General features: G+C 53.1%; 13 protein-coding genes across 13 annotated transcripts; 6 read left to right on the top strand and 7 right to left on the bottom strand.

The window, feature by feature from the left end:
- Positions 1–710: 710 nt before the first annotated feature.
- On the top strand, positions 711–2,525 carry RHO25_011326 (uncharacterized protein; the record flags this gene model as incomplete). The annotated part of the gene is made up of 1 exon (XM_023601828.1): positions 711–2,525. The coding sequence occupies one exon, from the start codon at positions 711–713 to the stop codon at positions 2,523–2,525; it is 1,815 nt and encodes a 604-aa protein (XP_023451503.1).
- Positions 2,526–3,173: 648 nt separating this feature from the next.
- Positions 3,174–3,746, top strand: RHO25_011325 (uncharacterized protein; the record flags this gene model as incomplete). Its single annotated transcript, XM_065603397.1, has 1 exon — positions 3,174–3,746. One exon carries the CDS (start codon positions 3,174–3,176, stop codon positions 3,744–3,746), a length of 573 nt encoding a protein of 190 aa, XP_065459469.1.
- Positions 3,747–3,962: 216 nt separating this feature from the next.
- Positions 3,963–4,664, bottom strand: RHO25_011324 (uncharacterized protein; the record flags this gene model as incomplete). The annotated part of the gene is made up of 1 exon (XM_023601829.1): positions 3,963–4,664. The coding sequence occupies one exon, from the start codon at positions 4,662–4,664 to the stop codon at positions 3,963–3,965; it is 702 nt and encodes a 233-aa protein (XP_023451546.1).
- A 523-nt stretch (positions 4,665–5,187) lies between these two features.
- On the bottom strand, positions 5,188–6,753 carry RHO25_011323 (uncharacterized protein; the record flags this gene model as incomplete). Its single annotated transcript, XM_023601830.2, has 2 exons — positions 5,188–6,587; positions 6,645–6,753. 2 exons carry the CDS (start codon positions 6,751–6,753, stop codon positions 5,188–5,190), a joined length of 1,509 nt encoding a protein of 502 aa, XP_023451061.1.
- A 656-nt stretch (positions 6,754–7,409) lies between these two features.
- Positions 7,410–8,023, top strand: RHO25_011322 (uncharacterized protein; the record flags this gene model as incomplete). Its single annotated transcript, XM_023601831.2, has 3 exons — positions 7,410–7,473; positions 7,527–7,615; positions 7,676–8,023. 3 exons carry the CDS (start codon positions 7,410–7,412, stop codon positions 8,021–8,023), a joined length of 501 nt encoding a protein of 166 aa, XP_023450736.1.
- A 1,309-nt stretch (positions 8,024–9,332) lies between these two features.
- RHO25_011321 (uncharacterized protein) lies at positions 9,333–10,769 on the bottom strand (the record flags this gene model as incomplete). Its single annotated transcript, XM_023601832.2, has 3 exons — positions 9,333–9,978; positions 10,031–10,592; positions 10,643–10,769. The coding sequence occupies 3 exons, from the start codon at positions 10,767–10,769 to the stop codon at positions 9,333–9,335; spliced, it is 1,335 nt and encodes a 444-aa protein (XP_023450737.1).
- A 1,418-nt stretch (positions 10,770–12,187) lies between these two features.
- Positions 12,188–13,159, bottom strand: RPL2 (60S ribosomal protein uL2; the record flags this gene model as incomplete). The annotated part of the gene is made up of 3 exons (XM_023601833.2): positions 12,188–12,325; positions 12,379–12,989; positions 13,144–13,159. The coding sequence occupies 3 exons, from the start codon at positions 13,157–13,159 to the stop codon at positions 12,188–12,190; spliced, it is 765 nt and encodes a 254-aa protein (XP_023450738.1).
- Positions 13,160–14,408: 1,249 nt separating this feature from the next.
- Positions 14,409–16,542, top strand: RHO25_011319 (uncharacterized protein; the record flags this gene model as incomplete). The annotated part of the gene is made up of 4 exons (XM_023601834.2): positions 14,409–14,600; positions 14,687–14,856; positions 14,957–15,086; positions 15,139–16,542. 4 exons carry the CDS (start codon positions 14,409–14,411, stop codon positions 16,540–16,542), a joined length of 1,896 nt encoding a protein of 631 aa, XP_023450739.1.
- A 632-nt stretch (positions 16,543–17,174) lies between these two features.
- RHO25_011318 (uncharacterized protein) lies at positions 17,175–17,609 on the bottom strand (the record flags this gene model as incomplete). Its single annotated transcript, XM_023601835.2, has 3 exons — positions 17,175–17,268; positions 17,322–17,417; positions 17,482–17,609. 3 exons carry the CDS (start codon positions 17,607–17,609, stop codon positions 17,175–17,177), a joined length of 318 nt encoding a protein of 105 aa, XP_023450740.1.
- A 304-nt stretch (positions 17,610–17,913) lies between these two features.
- RPL39 (60S ribosomal protein eL39) lies at positions 17,914–18,224 on the top strand (the record flags this gene model as incomplete). The annotated part of the gene is made up of 3 exons (XM_023601836.2): positions 17,914–17,919; positions 17,981–18,081; positions 18,176–18,224. The coding sequence occupies 3 exons, from the start codon at positions 17,914–17,916 to the stop codon at positions 18,222–18,224; spliced, it is 156 nt and encodes a 51-aa protein (XP_023450741.1).
- A 697-nt stretch (positions 18,225–18,921) lies between these two features.
- Positions 18,922–19,908, bottom strand: RHO25_011316 (uncharacterized protein; the record flags this gene model as incomplete). Its single annotated transcript, XM_023601837.2, has 1 exon — positions 18,922–19,908. One exon carries the CDS (start codon positions 19,906–19,908, stop codon positions 18,922–18,924), a length of 987 nt encoding a protein of 328 aa, XP_023450742.1.
- Positions 19,909–21,145: 1,237 nt separating this feature from the next.
- Positions 21,146–22,180, top strand: RHO25_011315 (uncharacterized protein; the record flags this gene model as incomplete). Its single annotated transcript, XM_023601838.1, has 4 exons — positions 21,146–21,166; positions 21,227–21,329; positions 21,391–21,795; positions 21,855–22,180. 4 exons carry the CDS (start codon positions 21,146–21,148, stop codon positions 22,178–22,180), a joined length of 855 nt encoding a protein of 284 aa, XP_023450743.1.
- Positions 22,181–22,487: 307 nt separating this feature from the next.
- Positions 22,488–24,035, bottom strand: RHO25_011314 (uncharacterized protein; the record flags this gene model as incomplete). Its single annotated transcript, XM_023601839.2, has 1 exon — positions 22,488–24,035. The coding sequence occupies one exon, from the start codon at positions 24,033–24,035 to the stop codon at positions 22,488–22,490; it is 1,548 nt and encodes a 515-aa protein (XP_023450744.1).
- Between the last annotated feature and the right edge of the window lie 265 nt (positions 24,036–24,300).

Here is a 24,300-nt window from a genome sequence, read left to right as displayed (position 1 = left end):
TGTCTGGTTCGATTCGACAGAACTTATCGATCAGCGACAAGAGAGTACGGTCGCGGAATATGGAAGCTCAATCAAGCTGACGAGGTTCGATGGTGAATATGACTTTGCACAGATCGTGACCCCTGCATTCTCAGTCGAGAATCGTTAGAGCATGGCTTCTGGCATTGTTTGTGAAATGTGTCAATGGGTAAGCCACACTCCTATTCATTGTTCCGAAAGACATGAAAGACCGTACTGACATTTTACAATGAAGGCCAATTAATCATGTGCCTAATTCAGAGGATTTGCGCAATTCCTCCACCACAAATTCGCGGTCTATGCTTCTAACCTGCTTTCGAGTCAGGCAACCAAGTTGGCCGGCCTTCCAATTCCACAGTGGCAGGAAAAATGTCGCAGCTGTGCGCGAAACTGCGAAAGCTCTGCCATGGAGGACAAAGGCACAACACCAGTCAAAGACATGCCGCCACTACGAGGCTGCAGACCTCGAACAAAGCATCTTTCATGCAAGCCCAACAAGGCATTGTTCGGGAGTCGATATATGTCCTCTCGTCTCGCCCCATCGACAATGGTTCTGTGTGCCCTCCCCTCGTCACCAAATTCAACCCATTGCATCGGGTGTCCCAGCAACGATATTGTGTCGGAAAAGAAACACGCTGGTTCGTGTACACTGAAGTCTGCTTAAATACTAGCGGACTACCGACATTCGATCGATGCCTGGAGTCACTCGACAACCAAGCCGCGATACTGCTGCCATCATCTTATTCATCTACATTATCGTGATCGCTGCGCTGATCATGACTCTGGTGGATTTTTGGCAGAACCGCAATCGTGGTATGCTTCCACGCAGTGTGTCAAGCAGAACACGATTGACACGACGCAAGCGAACACCCAAGGCTGAACGAAAGCCTTGGTACAGCTTTGCTCGTGGCGGAGCTGAGCTGGACCTTGAGCACGCTTTTACTCAGTCCACATTGTCGCAATACGGTCGCAATGGCTATGGCACCATTTCTCCTACTTTGGGCAGTTTCGATGGAACATATGAGGCAGCTTCTACTGGCCCGCAAAGCAACATGCCTTCTGAGCCTCGTCAAGCACACTCGCAAGCACCCGGACTCAGCTCTGCTTCAACTCTGAGCGCTTCCTCGTCCTCTTCGTTCATGCTGACATCTTTGACCCCAGTTTCGGCCCCAGTCGATCTCCCGCCAATGCCAGCCGCTGCCGTCCCTCAGCCAATTGCTGACTTCAGCTTTTCGCATACCTACGAACACGTCCGCACTCTTACCTACTGCTCCGAAGGACCTGTCCACTTGGTCAAACACCGCGGAACTGGCAAAGAGTTCATCATCAAGCAGGTCGCGCCTACAGTCGAGCTGCCTAACGAAGTCGCCATCCTTGACAAGATTGGAAAGCATCCAAACATCATCGAGATCGCCGACGTTCTCGAAGGACACACAGATCAACGACTATCGAACGATATTGTCACCCCCTTCGCTGACCTCGGCGACCTCTACAATCTGATCGACCACTTCGCCGGCAACAACTCCGCATGCTACATTCCGAGAGAGTTCGTCCTACTCTTCGTCTCCAGCATGATCGATGCGCTCGCTTACATTCACAACGGCGATGTCTATTACGATGCTGGAACGGACACAATTCACAGCGTGAGCTTCCGTCAGCCATCGATCGTCCACCGCGACATCAAGCCAAACAACATTTTCTTGTCTATGTCCGCTAACAGATTTCCTCAGATCAGATTGGCCGACTTCGGCCTTGCCTGTACCTCTGACGAGAACTACGGCATAGCTGGTACCGATGGCTACTTCGCACCAGAAGTTCTCAGACGCGAGAAGGAGCTCAAAACTCCAGGCTTCCCCAACACCTTTGCCTATCGTCGGAACATTTGCACCAAAGCTTCGGACATGTACTCCTTCGGCTGCTCGCTTTATCAGCTTATCTTCCTTCGACCCTACGACTGTGACGCTGATATTGACGATGAACTCCAGTACACGCCAATGAGGAATGACCGAGCGATCAGGAACTTACTGCAGAACTGTCTCGCATACAACCCAAATGAACGACCGTCTGCAAGCGATCTTCACAGACTATCTGCCAACATCAAAGCTGAGCTGACGCACTGGGCCAAGAACGGCGGTAAGTTTCCTGAGAGTATGTGGCCTGATCCGATGGGCTACGACAAGAAGCGAGAGGTGAGAGAGGCAGAACGAAGGCAACGCAAGGCTGAAGCTCAAGCTGCCGCTGAAGCCAACGCTGATGCTATGGCTGTCAACGCCGCGATCAACGCTGAGTTTGCCTCCCAGCCTGACGCTCAGGCCATTGCCGGCGCAGAATCTTCTGCTTTTTCAGCCGATGCGTACTTGGCCAAGTCCGAAGCTAATCAACAGGTCGAAAGCGCGGCAAATCTGGATACTGCGGAACTGCTTGCCCGGAAGACCAGTTCTTCACCCGTCCGCATGCCTCCGGCAATCTCTGTCGTACTCAGCCGCTTTATTGGTCAAGCTCCTTGAAGTAACTGATTTTGTGTAGCACTCACCTTCATGAGCAACAAAGTAAGTCATTTGCATGTACGCTGACAACAAGCAGAACTTTGACAATAGCATCATAGCGTGTTCAGACTGATCATAGTATCTCTATCATAGAATGACAATGAATAACAAAGTTTGCGGCTTGCAGCGGAGCAACGAAATTCTGAAGGACACTTTTTCGTAAACCTTGGTCGTGGCTGTGGCTGATCCGGACTTTCTAATTCACGACATTTGTGCGTCTACAATTTGATCGCACGAGACCACCTTCCTATTTCACAATTCATGAACAACATTTCGCCTCAATTCAACGAGGCTAGTGACGACGCCTCTTTCAAGCCCCAGCCAGGAGACGTAGACTGCACTCAACATTCAAACCAACAAGTTCCAGTTCCTCACAGACTCATTCGGGCCACTCATGGGTTGAGATGGGTTAGCGACCGATCGCTCGACGAAGATCGAGATCGTTTACCTGCTGGAACGCCTCCTCCTAGATTGCATCTCTGAAGAACGACCACGGCAAGGCCATCAACCTCATTTCAAGGACCAGCAACGACACTCGCCTGGAGCAAGCCTCCAAGCATGCCATCAAATCCTCCACCCTAAGAGAGACCAACAGCAATACCACCCACCATGGCCCCTCTACCCCTTCCAGGGGACACCTCCCCAAACTTGACCTACACTGAAGCCAAAGCTCGCCTTTTTCTCCTCCCTTGTACCGTCCTCCTCTTCTTCATGTACTCGGGCCTGACCATGACTACCAAGCAACTCATCCTCGAATACCGGGACAAGCTTTTGCAAGGCAGGCACTGGTCACCAACCTTCAATTTCCGGCCCAAACCTTTCGAACGCATCCCCGTCAAATTCAGAGGACGTCCACGGACTTATTGCACGATTCAGCCGGAACAGATTCCCCGCGAGACTGAAGGACTCCTGCCAAAGGACTGGAAAATCTACGGTCTAGGATGGGTAGCATTCGTGCTTCTGACGGGAATTCTGTTCTGGTATGGGGAGATTTCTTTGGAAAAGGATGCTACGCTGAGGTTTCTGCTAGCGGAGACTTTCGCGGCTGCCGCGATGGTATTGTGTGATGCGGTTATTCTAGCGGGAATGTGGGTTTGGTGTGCAAAGTTTGAGGAGATTGTGGAGTGGTGGGAGAGGGAGGGGGAGGGCGCAGGTTTTGATTGTGTAAGTGGTGTTGGATAATGGAAATGGGACCTGTTGCAAAAGCTATAAGAAGTTCAATAATTGTGCTACTCATTGCTCTCGACCTAGGCAAATTAGACGAGAATTATCATCACATTTTCAATCTCTCCAATCAAGTCTCGCTCGCACAATCTATCCCATCCGCCTCCAAAGGGCCTTGACTCCGGGAACTCACTCAGAGCCACCAGCTCCCTCTCCCCTTCCTACAACACCTCCTCACTCCCACCCCTCCCAACTCTCTCCACCACCAATCCCCCTCCTCCCACAAATCCCCTCCCCAACCCTCAGTCCTCCCAAAATCCTACACTCTCCCACCCCCTCATCCCAATAAACCCCCAACTTCCCCTCCTTCTGCAACTCACTCGCCCAAACTCCCAACCCGGTAATCAACAGCACCGGCACAATAACTCCAAAAGCCGCAAGACAAACCGACTTGGGGAATCTGGGTCTCCAGCGCCTCGCAGAAACCTTCTTGCGCTGAGAGACAGGCATCTGGGACTCGATATCCCGACGTGAAGTCATTCCATCCGGGTAAAAAGGATCGACAAGTGGAGAGGGAACATATCGCGAAGCTTCCGCGATATGTGGGTACGTTGAGTACCGAGCGGCGAGTCTCTCAGCTGCGCGGTTTGTGCGAGAGCGGGAGAGAAAAGCGGGAGGAGGGACAGGGACGGGGAGGATAGCCGGTTTTACTTGGCGGATTTCTCCAGTGTGGATCGTGTCCAGCTCAATAGGTGCCTGGTCGAATCCGTTGGCTGAGTCCTCGAAAGAATTCGAGAGAGAGGAGGAGGAGGGGGAAGGGGCTGCTCCCATCACCTCGTACGCGAGAGACGAGGGTACTCCGGCCAACTCGTAGGGGCTCTCGAGGCCTTGGAGGGAGGCTTGGTAGCGTTGTTGGCGGTCTGTGGTTGGAGACATCTTGCTATGTGTATGTCTTTTCTCTGATTTGAGCGAAGGATGTCGTGGTGATGGGTCTGCAGTCAGCGTAGCGTCAGATGTAGAGATGAGTGTAGAGATGGGAGACGTGTAGAATTTATTATGTGAAGAGGCTTGTCCTCAGCATTCAAAAAAGTGCTCGATTTTTTGGTAGTAAGCGGGCCTGAGATTAGACTTCACTGACTATGATCAGTGGTAAAGTTGGTAGCTTCTGGCCTCGGACTGGGACTCGCGGCACTCGAGAAGGATACGCGTAGTTCAGCAAGGACATTTTTCCAGCAGAGCGACGCCACTGATGTGTCAGCTTAGCTGGTGCACATTCGCTGGATGCTAGGACTGTATCAACCACGTTGCGAAATACGTTGATTCGGCGCCGGGTTCGCGTCAGGAGGTAACGTGACAATTGTCCGTCCGCGTGGCGCGCGCCATCTGTGCTGCAAGCGGCATCATTCAGCGAGGTGTATCAGGAATAATGACAACGATATCTTGGCCACGCTGGGAACAATTAGCATTGCTTGCTTACTTGCCAGACAGTCAGCCCTCTTCTGCCAACCACTCTCTGCAGCGTAGGCAGCACTCCGTCATCGCCAAAATCGAGATCGTCCAAGCCAACATGCTGTCGATGCTGCCAAAGTTTCGTGAACACCAGATCGTGCTTCGTGTCTGATGGCCACGTGTAAGCGTCAAGAGCAGTAGCGCTGCTGGGCGCAACCAAAAGAGTTCTGTTCTGTGCAGTCTCGCACTGCGCTGCCATGCCAAGCTGTTCAATCATCTTGTCAATTTTCATGCCCATCAGATCTGTCGTTTCCACATCTTCATTTCTTCCATCAAGGAGCCACCGTGGTGGGCTGTACGTCTTCCACCATATCGCGTGGTTGATATCGGGCTGCTGGGCGATCCACGTCTGCGCAGGAACGACGCCTCCTTGATGATACACTCCAAATAGTACTCCTGCTAGGATGTTGAAAATGGTCCAGATGGCAATCCAGTGAGGTCGTACGAGCCGTGGAATCCTCACGCTGGCCAAAAGAAGTGGAACTGCGGGCAGGAGAAATCTTGCCTCTTGGTGCGGAAAGCATGAGAGCGCGACAGTGCCTGCTATCGCCGACCAGAACAGTGTGCCCCTTCTTGCTGACAGTAACACGAGCGGGAATGCCGGACCGATCAACTGGGGAAGGTTGGCGACGAAATGTTGCCAGAACGGGTGAAGACCATGCTTTGCCAGATTGGCGGCATCGGCATTGTAAGTCAAGTTGTTGAGAGGCGTGAACACGGCAGTATTGAAAAGGTCTCTGAGATGCGGCCTGTAGCCGCTGTAAAATTCGGTGTCCATGGTGATCGCCACAGCCATGGTGAGCAGACCGGCTGCGAGCATGGCGGGGATGCGAAGCGGTTGAAGATAAAGCCCATGCAAAAGCTGGGAGAGGGGTATCATAAGGTATGCTGGGAAAGTGATGCGATTGAAGACACCGACAACACCAACAAATGCGAATGCGCAAGATGCCTGAGCCTGCACCGCGTCATTGTTGTCGGAGAGTCTTCGAATGAGCACGAGGGACCAGAGCACAGCTATGGTCTCGATGCTGTTGGAGAAGGTGTGTGTCTGCAAGGTCCAGGTCACGTAGGAGGATGCAACCAGCATGATGGCCGTTCGGCGATTCTCGATGGCTGGCAGCAGTTCGTGTAATGCCCAGTCACCCAGCACGAAGCTGATGAGGAACATGAGGCATCGTAGGCAGTAGAAGGCAGTCGCGGGCTGGACAGGACCATACCCAAGACCTTCGTGAACCCATTTGAGAACAGTGAGTGGCCAGCCGTAGATCAGCCAGAAAGGGAAAATGCTGCGAATGGGGTGGTCGGTGGTGAACTCCCATGTTTTGTAGATGGGATACCCGAACACTTCTCCTGTCGTGGAGCATCAGTACTGATGGCAGAAGCGATGAACGATGTTTGTCGACTTACCGGCGATGATTTCGGGCCCTTGAAAGTGCTCATCGGGATGAATGTAGCTCGGCGATAGCGCAAAGTAAAGCCTCACCAGCACAAGCAGCAGATAGATTCTGCGCCACATTTTCGCCGTGGATGTCGTTTCGCGCGGTGTCTTTGGAAGGACATGTGTATGGTGATGAAGGAGCGACTGAGAGGAGAAATAGGATTACAGCATTACGATGATTGCGGTGGGTGACGTGGAAGAGAGCGATGCAGCATACAAAGTGAGACAGAACGCAGCGCGACACGTCGCGGCGCGTGGGACGACTTGCCCGCGTGAGCGCAGCGCAGCCGTGAAAGGAGCGTGGCAGCCTCAGGCAGCAGCAGCATGGAACATTTCATTGTGCTGCATTCGGGGACAAAGTGGCGTCGTTCATGCAAGCGGGCGTGCATAAAGCAGATGTTTGGGAACACCGCCTTGCTTGCCTGCCTGACATGTGCTCCATTCACTTCTGCATTCACCGCTGCAGTTGCCTGATTGCTCCGCATTGTCGGTGATTGAGTCACGCACAAACTGAAGGACACTGTGATTGTGGACCCTTGTGCGCGGCCCTTCCCGCGACTGCAGCCTACCCACCTCCATCATTACCACTTAAACCTCCAGCTTTCCGACTCCCACCAGACCCAACTCACCAACCTCGACCACTTCCGCAACCACCACCGCGCAACCTCCCGCCTCGATCAACGCATCGCAACACCAATACATCCATCAATCCAATCACACAAATATCCGCAAACATGTCTGCCGAAGCAGAGCAGAACATCAAGCTCGTCTCGAGCGATAATGTCGAGCTCCAGACCAGTAAGTCACCCACCACCTAACTATTGCGCTTCATGTACTGACTTCCTTCGCAGCGCGCAAAGTCGCCGAGCGCTCAATGCTCATCAAGAACATGATCGAGGATCTCGGCTCTCCAGGCGATGAGCCTATCCCGATTATGAACGTAAGTACCATGCCCCGCCTCGTCGCGCATCTAAGACAGTCGCTAATCTGAAACTCGCAGGTCTCCGAGGCGGTCCTCCGCAAGGTCCTCGAGTGGTGCGAGCACCACAAGAACGATCCCGCCCCGTCGCAAGACGATGACGCCGATTCCCGCAAGAAGACAACCGACATCGATGACTGGGACCAGAAGTTCATGCAGGTGGACCAAGAGATGCTTTTCGAAATCATCCTCGCAGCGAACTACATGGACATTAAGGCACTGCTCGACGTCGGCTGCAAGACTGTCGCGAATATGATCAAGGGCAAGTCGCCAGAAGAGATCCGCAAGACGTTCAACATCCAGAACGACTTCACGCCAGAGGAGGAGGACCAGATCCGCCGAGAGAACGAGTGGGCTGAGGACCGCTAAACATCACCTCCTCCGCTTCTCTGAACTCTCCGTCCGCACACTCTCTTCCTCTCTGAGTACCCTGCACCTTCCCCATTCTTGCGCATTTAAGGCGGCACATTTCTACCACAACTGGATCTGGCTGCTTGGAGTTGGGCGCAATAAATGGGCATGGGATTGACATGGCTGGGCTTCACACATCTCGATACGAACAATCACGACTACGATGAGCCACGATGCTACCACTGCTCCTCTTCCGGCGTCTGCGAGCGGCCTGTTACTAATAGGCGGCGGCGGCTGGATTTGAGCGAGCGGTACAGGAATAAAAGCACGTGAGTGGGCAGAAAGGTGTCGGCCATGCGACACCAGGCGCTGCAAAAACGCTGTCTCTTGGGCTTAGACAGCTGGAATGAATATCTTATCAAAACATCCTGTGCACTTCTCACTTCCCTGTTCGTAACATTCTCGTCGTGCATGCTCGCCCTGCTCTTTCCCCTCGGTGCTGACTTCTCAGGTGGCAGCTGCTCCGAAAGCTTCCGCCGTGACCTCACATGCCAGAGCGCCCGCGAAAGGCGCATCTGCTGTTGCTGCGCGGCCACTCATACCACGCGGTGGCTCCATGGCGAGACTTGAAAATCTTTCGTAGACCGGAACACAGCTGCAACTCGAGTACTGATGACAGCCTTAAACCCATCGAATCCTCCCTGCTGTACGCCCCCCACCACGCCGCAGAGCCTCATTGAGGAAGGAGCGAGCACTTGAGCACCTCACCTCAATGTCACGCTCTGCTTTGACGACCACGCAGATATCGGAACTTTATAGATGGATGGAAAGGCATACGCCCTGACTACATACCTCCTAGCTAAGACCACGAATTCTCAGTCAAATGCATATTTCCAGCTAAGTTTCCCAGAACCAAAATTCGCTGTGCAGAAACCAAGGGCTTCAAGCTTTCATTCCTCTATCGGATGCTACCTCAGACTGCCTGATTCAGGCCCCTCAATCGAGAGCACCTGGCAGGCATTCCAAGGCCAGAAAGGACAATAACTCCATCGCTTATGCTTGCTTCCCTTGTTGCTCCAAAAATGCATCACCACAAGTAAAGACTAGCAACCACGCTCATAGGTATTGAGGACAGTCTACAGCTTTGCATTTGAGCCGCCGTTCCCCTTCCACCTGACGCAGCCTTTAGGCAAAGCGAGTCTGTTCTCTGACTGCATGTGCTGCACACCAGCGCTCGCTCCGTAGTCTCTTCAATCCCGTCCATATAGCTCACGGCCCGGAGTCCGTAGCTACCACACACACCTCAAAATCGCTCTCGATCATCGCCTCAATGCCACTGATTCGCGTCATTCGCACTCAACGCACTTCTCTTCATCGGCGGTGGAGGCGGAGGTTTCGGCTTGCTCGCTCTGCTCGGCGGAGGAGGCGGCGGGGCCTTCTTCGCTGATGACACCGCATCCTGTCCGTAGCTCGCTGTCCTATGCAAATCATTGTATCGATCGTAGCCATTGTACTGCTCGTCATCTCCGAAAACCCCTTCATTGTGATGTGAAGGAGGCGGCTGGCTGCTCTCTCGGCTCTTCGTGATACGCAGATTCGAGCGCGCGCCGAGGAGAGTGCTGGGTTCGGTTGGGACACGAGCAAGGCGGGGCATGGTGTTCGCTGAGGGACTTTCCGAGCGGCCATTGTAGGAGGAGGACATTGGACCTTCGAAGCCGGAGTTGCTGCGACCGATGGGACGGGCGGGGATGTCGAAGCCTGGGAGTTCTTTCATGGGAGAGTTGGCGCCGGAGGGGACGCGCGAGGAGGAGATCGTGGGCCTTCGTGGAGGAGGCAGAGGCTCGTCTTCATCGATGGTGTTGAAGCGGTCGTTAATGCTACTAGCACGGGAGCGGTTGCTGCGACCTGCTGAGAGGTTTGTGCTGCGGCCGTTGGCGGGTGATTCTGTGTTGGAGCGAGAGAAGTTCCCGGAGCTGGAGAGATGTCAGTATTGTGGTTTAGTAAAAGTTGCACAATCGAACTCACGCTGGCCAGTCGCGCTTCAGCTGCAACAGAACCTCCCTGCAGCGGTCGTAGTATGTCAACTCGGCCTCCAAGAAGCTGGTCAAATCTTGCACGGAGTCCACCTCTGCCTCCTTAATGTCCAGCATCCGTCGGTAGACGTCCTCGCTGCTCTCCTCGTACTTCATCTTCTGGTTCCGCAGCTCTTCTTCCATTCGAAAGTCCTCCTTCTTGCTCTTTTGCATCTTCTGACTCGCAGTATCGTATGCCAATCTCCTGTTCTCCAGCTGCTTCCTCGCCTTCTCATACTCCTTCATCTGCACCAAGCTCCTCTCCAGCGACTCCAGCCAGTTGCTAGTGGCATTGGCGCAGTACGTCTCTTGCATGCGGGCGATCCGCTCATTAGCTCGGCCAAGCATGGAAAGGCATTGACCAAATTCGGAATCTGGTTCGAAGTCATCGCCGTGAGCGACCATTGTGCTACCGAAATAGGCAACGGGTAGTTGCTGATCTTTCTCTTGGTATCGGTCTCGTTTCGCCATGTGCTGCACGTAGACATCGGCCGACTTCTTCATCTTGCCCATACCTGTGCCCCCGTTAGCAATGCCCTCCCTACCCGCCAATGCCGTGTCGTACCTGTGTGCCTCAGCACCATCTCCTGCTCAAGCGCCTTGAACTCTTCATTTGTGTCAGACAGCTTCTCCCCGCCCATGCGCTCCTTGCTCCATTGCTTCATGCGATCGAACTTCTTATTGATATTCATCTTGTCGGCTGCTGCTCCGGGGCAGTCGGCTTGCTGATACGAGTGGAAGGGATGAGGACCTCGAGATCACCAGGACTCGACAAGGTGGATGTTGTTGTTGATGTTGTGGTGGGACGTAATCGTGAACGCCCCAAAAGCTGCCGGGATGCGTCGGCAACAACCTGTTTCTTGCTCACGCGACGTGGTTGACGACCAGGTTGCTCAGGATCGAGCAGAGAAATGTGAGCACGGCAGATTCGGAAGAGGCCTCGTTCCGCCGATTAGAGTCTGCCTTAACCACTCGACAATAGGACAATAGCGAGATGTCTCGAACAATTGCAGTTTGGTGTCACAAGATTTTACCCCTCCAGTTGTTAGAGGAAGTGGGATAGAAAAGAGGTTCAGTGAGAACAAAGAAGTCCAGCCAGGAATTATGCCAGAATGTCCCCTGCTGTCGTTGTTTCGTCGGCGCACAGCAACAAGAGATCAGTGATGATCGAGAGAAAAGTAGACGACCAACTGTCGGCGGGTGAGGGTGATGAGTGTGACGTTTTCTATCGTTTCGCCCGCTCTCTCCTGGATGCACGAGCAACAAGCAGTGACGAACAGCGCCGTTTCGGATCCACGTCAGCTCTCTGACACTCGACGCTTTGCTGCACGTTCGAGGATGGGCCAATGGGGCTTAGACGAACAAAATTCTCAAGTTTCAGAAACGAGTGTGAGAAAGACAGCTGTCTGGACGTGAACGAAAGAGCGAGATGTGGTGAGCGAATGCTGAGGCAAGTTGCATGCGTTTATTTCTGGAGTTTCGTCTCCCTCGCTCGCGTTGCTTGTGAAAGGAGGGGTCCGAGTGCCTCCACTGGTTCGCCTCTACTTTGTCTAGACCGAAACAAGCGCCTGAACCGCGTGGCGTTTCTGCGCCGACAATTTGGAGGAATCGTCTGATGCCGATTCTACGCGAGAGCGGCAAATTTCACTGATTGCTGGGGGAGGTGGTCCCGTCACTGATTGTGGTGTTGAGCACGAGGGACGTTGCTGGAGCCCAGCAATTCACAATTTGCAGCACGCATCACGAACACGCAGAAATCACAAAGATAGCCCGAATACGAAATTTGGAGCCTTCCTGCATTGTGAAGATGAACTTGATAACGTAGCTTTTCGACAGCCGTCCTCTCCACCTGGTCCCTACGCAGTCCCTTGAACACTCGTTATTGTTCAGGTCTGGCCCGATGTTATACATGACCTGCAAAGTGCTCATTCGTGCCATGGAGAGTGGGAAGAGGGCGTGGATTCTTTCGAACGTGAACTCATTTGATCTGCTCATGAATCCTGGTATGTAGCGCTTCGCTTGCATAGCCACGCTTGAACCCATGCCACAGCTGCGCATATCGCAGTTCAAACCCATTGCAACGCCAACACCACTACTGCCCCAGATGCATCTAGTCCTTGGTCTTTTGAGTACCACGCAACAGACCAGTTCTCCGGGCAGCAATGAGACCAGCCTTTTGACCTTGTGCGGCGTAGCGAGAGATGGTCGAGGCCTTACCAATATGCTGGTGGTTACCACCACCGTGAGGCTACGACGATTGTTAGCACTTGTCCTGCACTCTATTCTCTGAGCATCTCTTACGTGATCGACGGGGTTCATGGCAACACCACGAGTCTTTGGCCATGAGTTGCGCTTGACAGCGAACTTGTGCTTGGCGCGCGAGGCCTTGAGGAGAGGCTTGTCGGTACGTCCACCACCAGCGACGATACCAATCATACCACGGACGGAGCTCTTGACCACCTTCTTCGCACCAGATGGAAGCTTGACACGGGTCTTGCCCTCGTCTGGGTTGTGTCCAATGACGGTCACGTAGTTTCCAGACGTCCTGCCGAGCGCACCTCTGTCGCCAACCTTCTCCTCCACGTTGCTGACCACGGTACCTTCTGGGACGGAGCCGAGTGGGAGGACGTTTCCGATCGTGAGCGAGGCGTTCTTTCCGGCGTAGATGAACTGGCCAGTGTACATGCCCTCGTTGGCGATGAAGGTCTCGGTGTGGAGCTTGTAGCGGTATGGGTCACGGAAGACGACCTTTGCGAGAGGTGCGCCACGGCCTGCATCGTGGACAATCTCCTTCACAACACCGCGAATGTAGCCCTGGCGCTCGGCAAAGTCGTGGGTTCGGAATTTCGCTGGGGCCTTGTTGAGGCGGGTGTTGGCCGTGAAGATCGAGCCGCGACCTTTTCTCTGGTTGCCTGCACTGCTGTAAGTATGTGTTCGTCGCCAATGGAGGCAAGAGGTCGGCAGTGGAAACAAGGCGAGGATTGCAGTCGCATTGAGCGTCGGCTGTATGCATTTTCGTCCTCGTAGTTTCCGCTGTCCACCTCCTGTTGTATCGGTGTCACTCACGAATGACACGACCCATGGTGGCGGTTGTTGTTGTCTTGGTCGATGGGTGTAGACAGTCGTGAAGTTGACTGCGCTTAATTCTGCTCGTGTGGAAAGAATGCCAAGCGCGATCGGCGAGAAAGTGCGTTCTTCGCGCCTCAGGCAGCAAGATTTGGTGCATCACCACAACTTCCTACTCCTCCACCAAACTCTTTCTCGCATCTCATCGCGTCTTGACTTCCACACACACTCATCTTCACCGTCTATGCAGGCTTCCATTGTCTCCCGATAACTCACGCGAAACTTTTGATGCTAATATTGATAGACTCGCCTACTCACCCGCCATGATATCGCACCGCTCAGGCTATACATGAAGAACGCGGCCAAAATATCATCAAGATGTCACCATTATATGGTATCCGTGATTATTGCGAAGTTTCGCGAAGTTTTCCGTGTGAACTTCATGCTTCTGCATCTGCAAACACAAGCTTGTGGCCAACGCGAGGCGAAAGTTCAGGATCGGCGTTTTCGCATCATGAGCTGGGGAGCCAGACGCGATACCTCAAACGCATCAAATATCAAGACTCCATCGACGCATCGATAGAAGATGGACAGCAGCCACGATGATTCCATGCCCAAACTACTGAATGGCGTGCAGAAGCCCCCCGAGGCCTGGAGCTCTGCTCGCGTGCATCCATCAGGGCTGATGGAGCTTAAAAATGTTTCTCATATGCTTCAAAGATTAGACTCCCTTGGCTATGGAATTCTTTCAAACCTCAAGCCCAGTGGTGGCAATTGAGCCAAAGACTGCTGCAACGCGCAGTCTGGCAAGCACTCCAAGACACTTGGATCTCGTTCGATGAGCGCGAGGGCCTTTCAAGGAAACAGAAGCCTTCAGCTGTGTGACCGGAGCTTCACGATGCTCAGCAGTAATGACCCAACGTTCAGCTTGGCATCCGCAGTATACTTCATGAGCATCTCCACGAAACTCATACTGCATGACCATTGCGACAGGACGTCAATCGAGATCGCAACAAATCGCTTTTGCGAAATCGACCGCCCTTTGTAATCTCTATTTCCATAGCCATTCGACTAGCAAACAATCACGTTCTCGTTCACTACTTCCTGCCTTGCTGCCGCGCTGTCATTGGCTCGGAAGTCTCCTTGAGTCGTTCAGAAATGTGACGTTCTCTCCCTTGATCTCCAACTTCAAAGCCCAACTTCGGCTTCGCGACATCTCGTCTTCATCCAACACAACCACCACCCACAACACAACACCTCCCACGATGGACTCCGACAGTGACAGCAGCCTGTCAGAGGCGCCAGAAGAGGAGGTCAAGAAGCTCGCGCCCATTTTCCTCAAAGCGAAAAAGGCGACCAAGTTGGCTGCTCCTCCGCCAAAGGCCTCACCTCCCAGGCCAAAGAGAGAGCCTTCGCCGCCGCATGAAGAAGTACTAGCAGATAACCCGGACATTGCAGTACGTTGGCGACCACTTTGACGCGAATTGGCGCGTTCAAAACGCGTGCGAAGCCTCTCTGTCGCGCTCACTAATATTTCTTGTAGTTCATCGTAATGTTCCGCTCACGCTTCAACGAAGCCTTTCCTGGCAAATGCCCGCAGTTTGGACCGCAGGATATTGAACGAGGAGTGGTCGACAGCATTCCGAGCCCAGAAATACAGCACTTGCTTTGTGCATTGCTAGGCTTGGTGCTGAACAGAAAGAAGCCGGTCGAGTAGGTCCCACCCAGACACGAGATGGAAAAGTCAAGAGCAAGAAGGGAAACAAACTACAACGGAGTACGGACAATGGCTAACGAGAATGCTCGCGCGTAGGCGAACCTCATACGGACGCGCACTAGAGGAAGCAATGCTTTCGCACAAGAGCCAGTGGCCGCACAAGTGGGAGGGACACAACCCGCTGCATGGCGGCAAGGACTTCAATAACATGTCGCCCAGCGAGCGAGTACGTTATTCTTGACACGAGAAGCCATTCCATGTTACTAATGTTACTCTAGCTCAATCTGCTCCGCACATTGATCATCTGGGCTCTTGGATCCTCTGAGCTGATCTCAGGAATCATCAAGGATAAATACAAGCAACAGCGCCATAACGACGATCAGAACCAGCCCCTCTCCGTGCAGCCTTGGGGCAACGACGGGGACAACAGACGCTACTTCCTGGTGCAAGGTCTGGACGACACGAGCTTCAGGATCTACAGGGAGGGCAGCAGGCATACTAGGAATGCACATTGGTACAGCCAAGCAGGCACGATAGACGAGGCGAAGGCATTGGCAGAGAAGCTGGAGAAGATTGATGGAACACAAAAGGCTCGCACGCTGGCAGTGAAGATCAACAATGCTGTGCCCATGTTCGAGGCCACGGAAGAGAAGCGAAACCGCCGCATATATCGGCAACAGCGTCGCGCTGCGTTCACGAGACCAGAGCCTGGGTTTGGCATCTACGAAGGTCGGACACGCGGCAAGCGGATGCGGTATACCTATGACGAAGATGTCGAAGACGACTCAGACGCTACCTCTACACGTCGATCGACCCGGCATCAGTCGGCCAGGAGCACGCCTTTCGAAAGTGGTCCACAGTACACTGCCTCTGGTCGTCAGATCAACAAACCGCAGCGTGGGGAATACGGCGAATCTTTGCTAAGCACGAATGTCATGAGTACTGACGAGCTCGGCCCTGAGTATGATACCGAAGGGCGGTCTCAGCGTGCCGGAACGGACGACTCTGATCCTGTCAAACCGAATGGCAGACCATCACGGGGAAACCGCAATGTCAACTATGCTGTCACGAATCCAAGAAAGCGAAAGCACATCGAGGGGTACAACGACATTGACGAGATGAGTGATGAAGACGATGCCGCAGCAAGCGGCGAAGAATGGAATTCGGACCAAAACGAGGACGAAGACATGGACGACGCTCCAGACGCCCCAGACGCCGATTCGGAACGTAGTGAGGACGATGAAGAGGACGATGGTGACGATTCGACCAGAAGCCTGGTGGTGAAGCTGAAGCTACCGCACAGCACACTCGGCCGCTCGCGTGATACGCCACCAACTAGTCCACCTAGGCCTCAGGAGGATGGGCTAACATGCGAGCGTCTTGAAGCGCCAGAGGAGAAAGCAGGCAATGGTGTCGCAGCGGCATCTATTGCTACTACGAATGGCGATGCCATCGAAGGAGCTGCGGAGTCCAAGGTCATCACCACTGCACCGCCATCGTCTGGTGCCATCCACACTTTGACGCCAGTCTCGCCCAAGAAGTCTCCGCAAGTCCTCGTCCCGGCAGTGGAACAACCCAGTCTTGCATCAGCTCCACTGGAGAACGGAGTGCTGAATCCAGGCGCAGCGGCTGTGATCAATGCAGTCAATGGAGGCGATGTTCGTGCCGGCCAAACTTTGTAATGTACGGAGACGTGATCGATGGACAGCGAGCAACATATTGAGCGGGAAGAAATGTTTCGAGCGCTGTTGAGTATAGATCAACAATATGCCGCGCTCAATGGTAGGACTTGGATTCTACATGAGCGAAGCCATGGCGAAGAGCATGCTCAGGAACTAGTTGCATGGCAGTTGAAAGCGTGCAAGAATAGCGAACGTAATTTTGAACGATGGCGAGGTCGTTACCTCAAGCCTGCGTTTCATCTTTGAATTGCATTGTTCTGTCTCTCATGCCAGTCTGAATCTATGAAAAACGAAATGGAAAAGAGAGTGTGGTGTTCCATGACCATCCCACAAGCAGTTCCCTCACTGCCTTCCGGGCTGAATAAACACTCGTCTTCCCCGCCCCTTCCGAACGCCATGCTCTCGCCCAAAGGCAGAGAGACTTGTATATTCCATTTTCATTATTTGTGGGTATCGTTGTAGAAGAAGAAAAAGGTAGAAGCTGCTACTTTTGAGTCGTAGTGGTTGTAGCTTCCTGTTCCCAGGTGTCGTTGTCGTGTCCAGTGGTAGTCGTGGTGTCCAGTTTCATCGGAGGGTGTGGTGTTGTACAAATCTAGCCTTGAAAGAGAAGACTGCTGCTCGAGCGATGTAGTCTACTGCTTGATGTCGTCCGCGTCTTCGAGCTGGCTAACGCTGCTGGCGGTGCGGGAGAAGAGGGAGCGGGCTGTTGGTTTGGAGTTGTTGGATCTGGGAAATTGTGTTAGTCTTGCTTCTGGAAAGGAGATTTTGAGAATGCGTACTGCTTGTTGATCTGTCTCTGCTTGAAGCCTGCGAGTTTCTGGCTGGCTGGGCTGAGGATGGCGTCTGAAGGTGAGACGTATGTGCCGCTGGCTTTGCTGTTGTGTAACTTTGGTCAGATTTCTTGTGTCGAGATCCTGGTGTTATGCATGTTTTCCGTACCCATTCAATCCAGAAACAGCCTTATGCTGTTCGCCTTGCATCTTCTCGTTCTGGGCATTGCCGCCGTTGGAGTTGATTTGAGTGTTGACATCGCGGTCAGTCAGAGCGGCGAATTGTGGTTGAGACATTTTTGATTTTATTTTCCGAGGTGCTTCGTGATGCTTCTGAAAACAGTTGTGCTGTAAACGTTAGGTCTTGTTTTCTGACATTTCATTCTTTCAAAAAGACCTGGAGCACTATGACATCGGCCCAAATAGTGCCGGTCGCGATGGACAACGAGCAAAACGTTGGCGCCTTGTTGCCTGAAAAGCGCGCACAGACTTTTCGGCTGGCAGTTGCCGGCTTGGCCACATCCAAATCCATCTGTCGAAGAAGCGACCACGAAGTTGACGACACACGCCCAGCGAAGGAAAAAGGCACAACACCGTCAAGATGCCTGTACGTACTGCGCCGAATGCAGTGACAGTGTTCATCGCATGCTAACGAGACCGCCCGACAGTCCCACAAGACTTTCCGCACGAAGCAGAAGCTCGCAAAGGCGCAGAAGCAAAACCGCCCAATTCCTCAGTGGATCCGTTTGAGGACTGGCAACACCATCCGGTACGATTACCCTCACCGATACGAGAGCGCCGAGCGCAGGAGATAGCGATGGAGGGCGGACTTGATACCCAGGACAATGACTAACATCTCCCAGCTACAACGCCAAGCGACGACACTGGCGCAAGACTCGCATTGGTATCTAAGCGACTCGCCCCCGTCACGACCGAAGCCGCTCTCTCTCAGCGGAAACGACAAAGCGGCATTTTGCGATTACACCAACGACTCATCACGATCGCGAGGAGGATGCTGGTGGCTTCACCTTTTGGGGAAGCTGCTCTGAAAATGGGGCTACAGCGGACTCTGACAGAACGAAAATGAAGGAGCTTTCTGCATTGCGTTACCAGGGAACATCGGGCGTTAGATTACATATCGCGTCGGGCGCGATGGAATGCTGCCTTCGAATGCTGGCTATGGCATGAGTCGTTTGCTGGAGATAGCGGACTTGCAATGAGAAAGCTTCGAAAAGGATCTGGGATTTCGTGATACTTTGTGCCTTCTCGCATCGTGGACTGAGGCATACGTGCTGTGAAGGTCGGGGGATGGGACAAGTACCGGTGTCCAGTGACCGCGCGCTCCCATGTCCTGTCTGCTGTTGCCTCAACGTATCTGTTTGCACAGTATGGACATACTTCGTGCCGCTCGCCCTCTCGTCTGGACATGATCGCCGATGGCGTGCACTTCTCAACGAGGTCGGGCACTTCAATCCTGACTAACTGGACTCGCCGTTGCACTCTGTCTGAAGAAGCAATTGCAAACGAAGTACAGTAGGCACGACCCTTGGTCAATCACGCCAGCACCAACGCCTTCGCTAAATGAAGCACACTGGTCTGTCTTCCACGTTCAAGCACCGCCCTTCTGCTGCAGCAAGAAACTGGCCTGAATACCAGTATCAACCACTAGTACACCCTCCTCTCCCTTCCCCAGCAACCCAACATCACCCTTCCCCTTCCCATCAGCCCTCTCCCACAACTTCACAGTCCCGTCTTGAAACCTCATCACACAACTCGACCCCGCATACGCCACGCGATCCCCCATCTCAATCGTCTCGCCGTGCTCCATCTTCATCAAACCCTTCCCACTCCCCTCACTCCCACACCGATTCGCAAACACAACCACAATCGGTTCCTGTGGCGCACTATCCACAAACGGCCAGAATCTCTCCAACCAATATGCCACAGTCTCCATATCCGGACTTTCTGGACTCGTCGCAGTATCTTCGGGCGTCAGACGTGTCAGCCACGCCATGCTCAATATGACCAGCCGGCATTGATTCTTGAGCATCGTCGTGGCGAATTCGTAGTTTGTCCAAGGGGATTCGAAGCGGTAGGGATTGATGTCCATGCAAATTCCATGTCCAACTTGCCCGAGTGCTGGAAGATGTGATGCATAGAATGGCATACCGGTTGCAGCGGAGCGGAATCCTTCAGTCGCCCAAGTCTCGTCTGTATAGTAGAGGAAGGATTTGCGGTAGGTGGCTATGACCTTGCCAGTGGGCGATACCGTGACTGTGGCGTTGAAATTTTGGGATGCTGTTCCAAGAGGATCGTTGGGCGAGGGAACTGTCTTCTCGGGATAGCCTACTATTACGTGACATTGTCGTTCTTGGGCGGTCTTAATTGCCCATTGCGTTGTTGGGCCGCTGGTTGTGGGTTCCAGATATGGCGATATGGCTTCGGTTGAGGGGAAGTTGTAGCCTGTGAAGGCCATCTCAGGAAGGACCAGGAGCTCTATGTTGGCGAGACATCTTGAGAGTAGTTCGTTGGCGTGGCTGATGTTGGCTTCTACTTCGCCGAGGCGAGGATTGAATTGCAGGATGGCTACCTTCATGTCGTTGGATGGAGTTGTGGTTCGTGAAGTTTGGTGAGGTTCAGCTTCGCATTTGTGGTCCTCTTTCTACAGCACAACGCTCTTTCGTACTTGTCATGAATTGGAACACGTAGCATCCATTTTGTTGTTTGCGAGATAGCGGGTGTGCGATGCTCGGGGTGAACGTACGTTTGTGCGGCTACTTATGCCGCATCGTTCGTGCTTCCCACGACATTGTTGATGCTGTGTTGGTCAGCTTCACCAAGCCAATTCTACGATGTTGTGCACACCTTTGCACCCACAATTGCCGTTTTCCAACTATCTTTCCAAGACACAATGGACATGACATTATTGCTCTTGACTACACGTCCATGAGCTGCCTGAGCTTGCAGCTTCCAGATTCTGGGCTGCTCCACTCGCGGCTTCGTCGCACTGTCTACAACCCTAACCCTAACCGTCCTCCTTGGAAGCTGCTTCTCAAGACAAGACTGCATCCGTGGATATAATGAATGCAACGACCTCTGAGTGCAAGCGCCTAACTAGATTGGCTCTCGATCCATGAAAAGCTTTGCTGATTGGCTAGCGACCTGCGGTTGCACTCAGAGGTGGTTGCATTCAGAGGTATCCACGGTTATCTAGTCAGAGACGACGCTCATGGTCAGCACATGAAACAGGCTTCGAATTTTCAACATCTTCCAAAGTGTGCCGTCAGTCGCGCTGCGAGACCAGCCGAAAAGAGAAGGACGTCAGAGAAGTGTCTGGATTCTGACACCAGAACCGAGCAAGAAACGCCTCTCGAGATCCCGAATCCGTCTAATCATACTGTCTGTTTCTCTATAGCACGATCTGGTTACAGGTATTAAATCGTCAAGCCTCTTTCTCTAGAAATTGTGTTGGCTTCCCACGTGTTATAAAGCAGCTTGCAACAACTTCATCTGGTCTAGCGTTCAAGCCTCGTGGCGTCTCGACCCTTCCAGATGCGATCGCATGGAAAGCCAGCCGCGATGCGAAACATATTCATTGGTCGGTACAAGAGCGACAAGACTGCCACGAAGGATACATTTCCCCATGCGTCCAGACACGATTCATTTTGCCCGACGCCATCCACGGTCGGAGGCCATGGCAAGATGTCAAGAATGTAAACCTCGTCGTTCCTGGAATGCGTCTCTGCATCTCTCTTACTTGTACTTGTTTTCGTGATGACTTCCGTGGCTCTCTTCTTTGTTTGTTTGCTTGCGTCGGTGGTGCACGCTCAGCAATGGAGATATCTTTTCACATTGTAGGTGACCTGTTTGTCATCAGACACTTTCCGAGCAAGAATTAGCTCAATTAACCAAAGGCGTTGTACAGCGGCGATTCATATACAGCAACAGGCTTCAGCCTCTCTCAACAATCACAGCCTTCCCCAGGCAATCCTTTCGGTAACCCGATATATCCAGGAGGTACACAAAATCCCCATCAACCGAATCCAAACCTCATGCTAACAACTCTTACTTTCCCCAGCCCGACAATCCGGCGGCAACATCTACCTTGACATAGTCTCCTCTAACGTCCTCCGCAACCAAACCCCAATCTACAATTCCGCGGTCGGCGCCAACCCGGTAAACTACAGCCGAGCTCAATTCTCCCAACAATACATCGTCCAAGGCCCCGTCAAAGACTTCCGCGACCAACAAGCACAATTCGAAATCCTGAATCGAAATAAAAGTTCTCTAGGATGGAATTCCACGAACAGTCTATTCATCAGCTTTTTCGGCATTAATGATGTCGCTGTGCAGATTTACTCTGGAAGGAATAGTGCGAGTGTTTATGAACCGATTTTGAGGGCGGATGTGGCGGATTATTGGGGACTGGTTGAGAGGCAGTATCGTTTGGGTGCGAGGAGGTTTCTGACTGTTTTAGTGCCTCGTGAGTTTTCTTCTTACTTGTTCAATTTCCGAAACAAGAGTGCTGATTGTGAATGATAGCCATCAACCGCGCCCCCGTCTTCGACTACGGCAACTCCAGCAACGCAGCTGACGTTGCCCGAGCTATCTCTTATTGGAACTCACAAATGATCGCAGGCAATCAGACTTTCGCTCAGAGGTTCCCGGCCGCCCGATCACGAATTTTCGATCACACGTCGACGTTCAATCAGTACTTGGATAATCCGAGGACTTTTGGGGTGCCGAATGCGACTTGTTTCAGCTCACCAGATGGACAGCCATGTCTATGGAGAGACTTCATTCATCCTGGAATCAGAATTCAGAGGGCGTTGGGACTGGCGATTGGGAGGATTGTCGCGGCATTTTGACTATCGGAGAGCGACAAAAGTGGTAATGACGACGGGGAACATTATGCTTTGGTCATGAGTTCTGAACAGCAAGCGTTGTAGACTGCATTTACACTGTGCGCCAATCTATGCGTCAATCTATGCATGGCAGCGGAGGTCAAGGGCGACCTTGCCTCAAAGTAGTGCCGCGAATATCTCTCATCTATGCTTTAAGGGCTCTGCGCGTACCCAAGCCACTCTCTTCTCCAAAACAAACACCAATACTGCCAACGAGTCGCAAGACAACGAACAACGCAGCTTGGCCAAAAACTAGAAGCTCGCCTTTGCGCTACTCCTGTTCCAACAGCAACTTCACACCCTTTCCAGTGACCATCGCGATCTTCTTCTCGAACAACCCAGCAATCTTCGCCAAAGCCTCCTTTCCTCCGACGCAGTTGCCACTCTCGAGATGCATCGCGAAGCCGCTGATCGTCTTGAACACCTGTTCGTGCTCTTTGCCCTCCATGACCAGACTCGTAGGGCAGTGAAAGATCTTCGGAGCGTGGAAAGGCGAGTAGAGGTGCTGTTGGAGACGCTGCTCGTTCTTGAAGGACTTGATGCAGCCGGAGACATAGCAAGGCCACAAGCCAGTCTTCGGGTCGAGGGCGATACGGCTCTCGGTTTGAACGTCGGAAGTCGAAGGCGTGAAGGACTTGTCGGGCTTGTTGTGGTTGACGAAGGACCACTCGCTTGCAGAACCGCTTGGGGTGAGAACGACGCCACCCGTGACAGAGGAAGCACGGCTCCGTAACGGAGTGGGAATGAGAACGCCACTGGTGGTGCTTTCCATATCGGAGACATCCTCAACAATGATTCCACTGCGAGAGTCCTGTAGATCGGCTTGCAAGGACTGTGAGGCAATACCCATACCCGCCAGCGAGAGAGCTTCGAGGCCCATAGCGAGTTCTGAGGCAGTTGGCATAGCACCAGCAGCGCCAGCATCCGCAATGACACTACCCGAGTTCTTGCTGCGAGTGATCTGGCGTGCGGTGTCGTGTTGGTGGATGAGCACATTGAGCTTCAGTCTGTTCATTCCGCTCTTGCATGCACCGCTCTCGAGATGGAGGAGTAGGGCCGAAGGAGAGGTGAAGTGCTTGTTGCACTTAGCGGACAACGGACATCCGAGCTTGCTGAGAGGCTTGTGTTTCACAGAGGCCTTATGGTCCTTGAAGCCTTGTAGACTCCTGAAGTCTCTCTGACATTCCTCGCATCTCAAGCTCTCCTCTTCTTTGGCTGCAGCCAGAGCTTGGGCAGCAGCGGCGCTCTCCGTCTCATTGGCACGGTCCAGGGCCGCCAATGTTGTAGCAGCATGTCCGGCGCTCTCGAGATGATGATCGAGTGCACGCTGGCTGGCGAAAGCGCGATCACAGTCGACACACTCATAACTCTTGACATGTTCAGAGTCGCCCTCGTGCTTGGTGTATGCCTCCACACTTGCGAAGAGTACGCGATGCTCATCACAGTAGGAGTGGCCTGTAACGATCTGGTGCCCATCGCGCTGTGGTCGTGATGCAAAGTGCTGCTGGCAAGTTGGGCATGCGGGATGCTTGTCAGACTCGTGCGCCTTGCGGCCATCTTCATTGGCGCACTTCTTGTTGCAGATCGGACAGACATTGCGTGGTGGTGGCGGAGGCTTCACCTCGAGACCAGCATAAGTCTTCTGGCCTGAGTGTGAAGTGTCGAGCTGATGCTGCTTCAGGGAGTTCCTATTCTTGAATGGGCGGGTGCAGGAGCAGAACAAGATATGACCTCGAGTCTGTTGGTGGTTGTGCCGGTCTTGAGGGGTGGCGAAAGTACTACCACACAGGCACTTGAGTGCCACATCGGTCGCGTCCATCTTGAGCGGCTTGTCGGAGTGGATGGTTGGTCGAACAAGCTTAGTGACAGCTGCGATTTTGAATGCAGAGCAAACAGACGACGACTGCCAAGCCAAGCCATGCGAATGTCACTAGTGTCACGTCTTTCTGCCGGCTGCCAGTCTCGCGTCGTCTCTAGCGAATGTTCATCAACTGTTTTTCACGCAAAGAACGTGGGCTGTCAGTATGGAAGTTCCTGTCAGTGGGTTTCACCGTCATCTGCGAGCACAGTTCCCGGAAGAAGAA

The sequence above is a fragment of the Cercospora beticola genome, chromosome 7 (assembly GCF_033473495.1).
Source record: "Cercospora beticola chromosome 7, complete sequence".
NCBI classification, from domain to species: Eukaryota; Fungi; Ascomycota; class Dothideomycetes; order Mycosphaerellales; family Mycosphaerellaceae; genus Cercospora; species Cercospora beticola.
The sequence above is the reverse complement of the archived record's forward strand: the minus strand, read 5'-3'. Positions and strand labels throughout refer to the sequence as shown.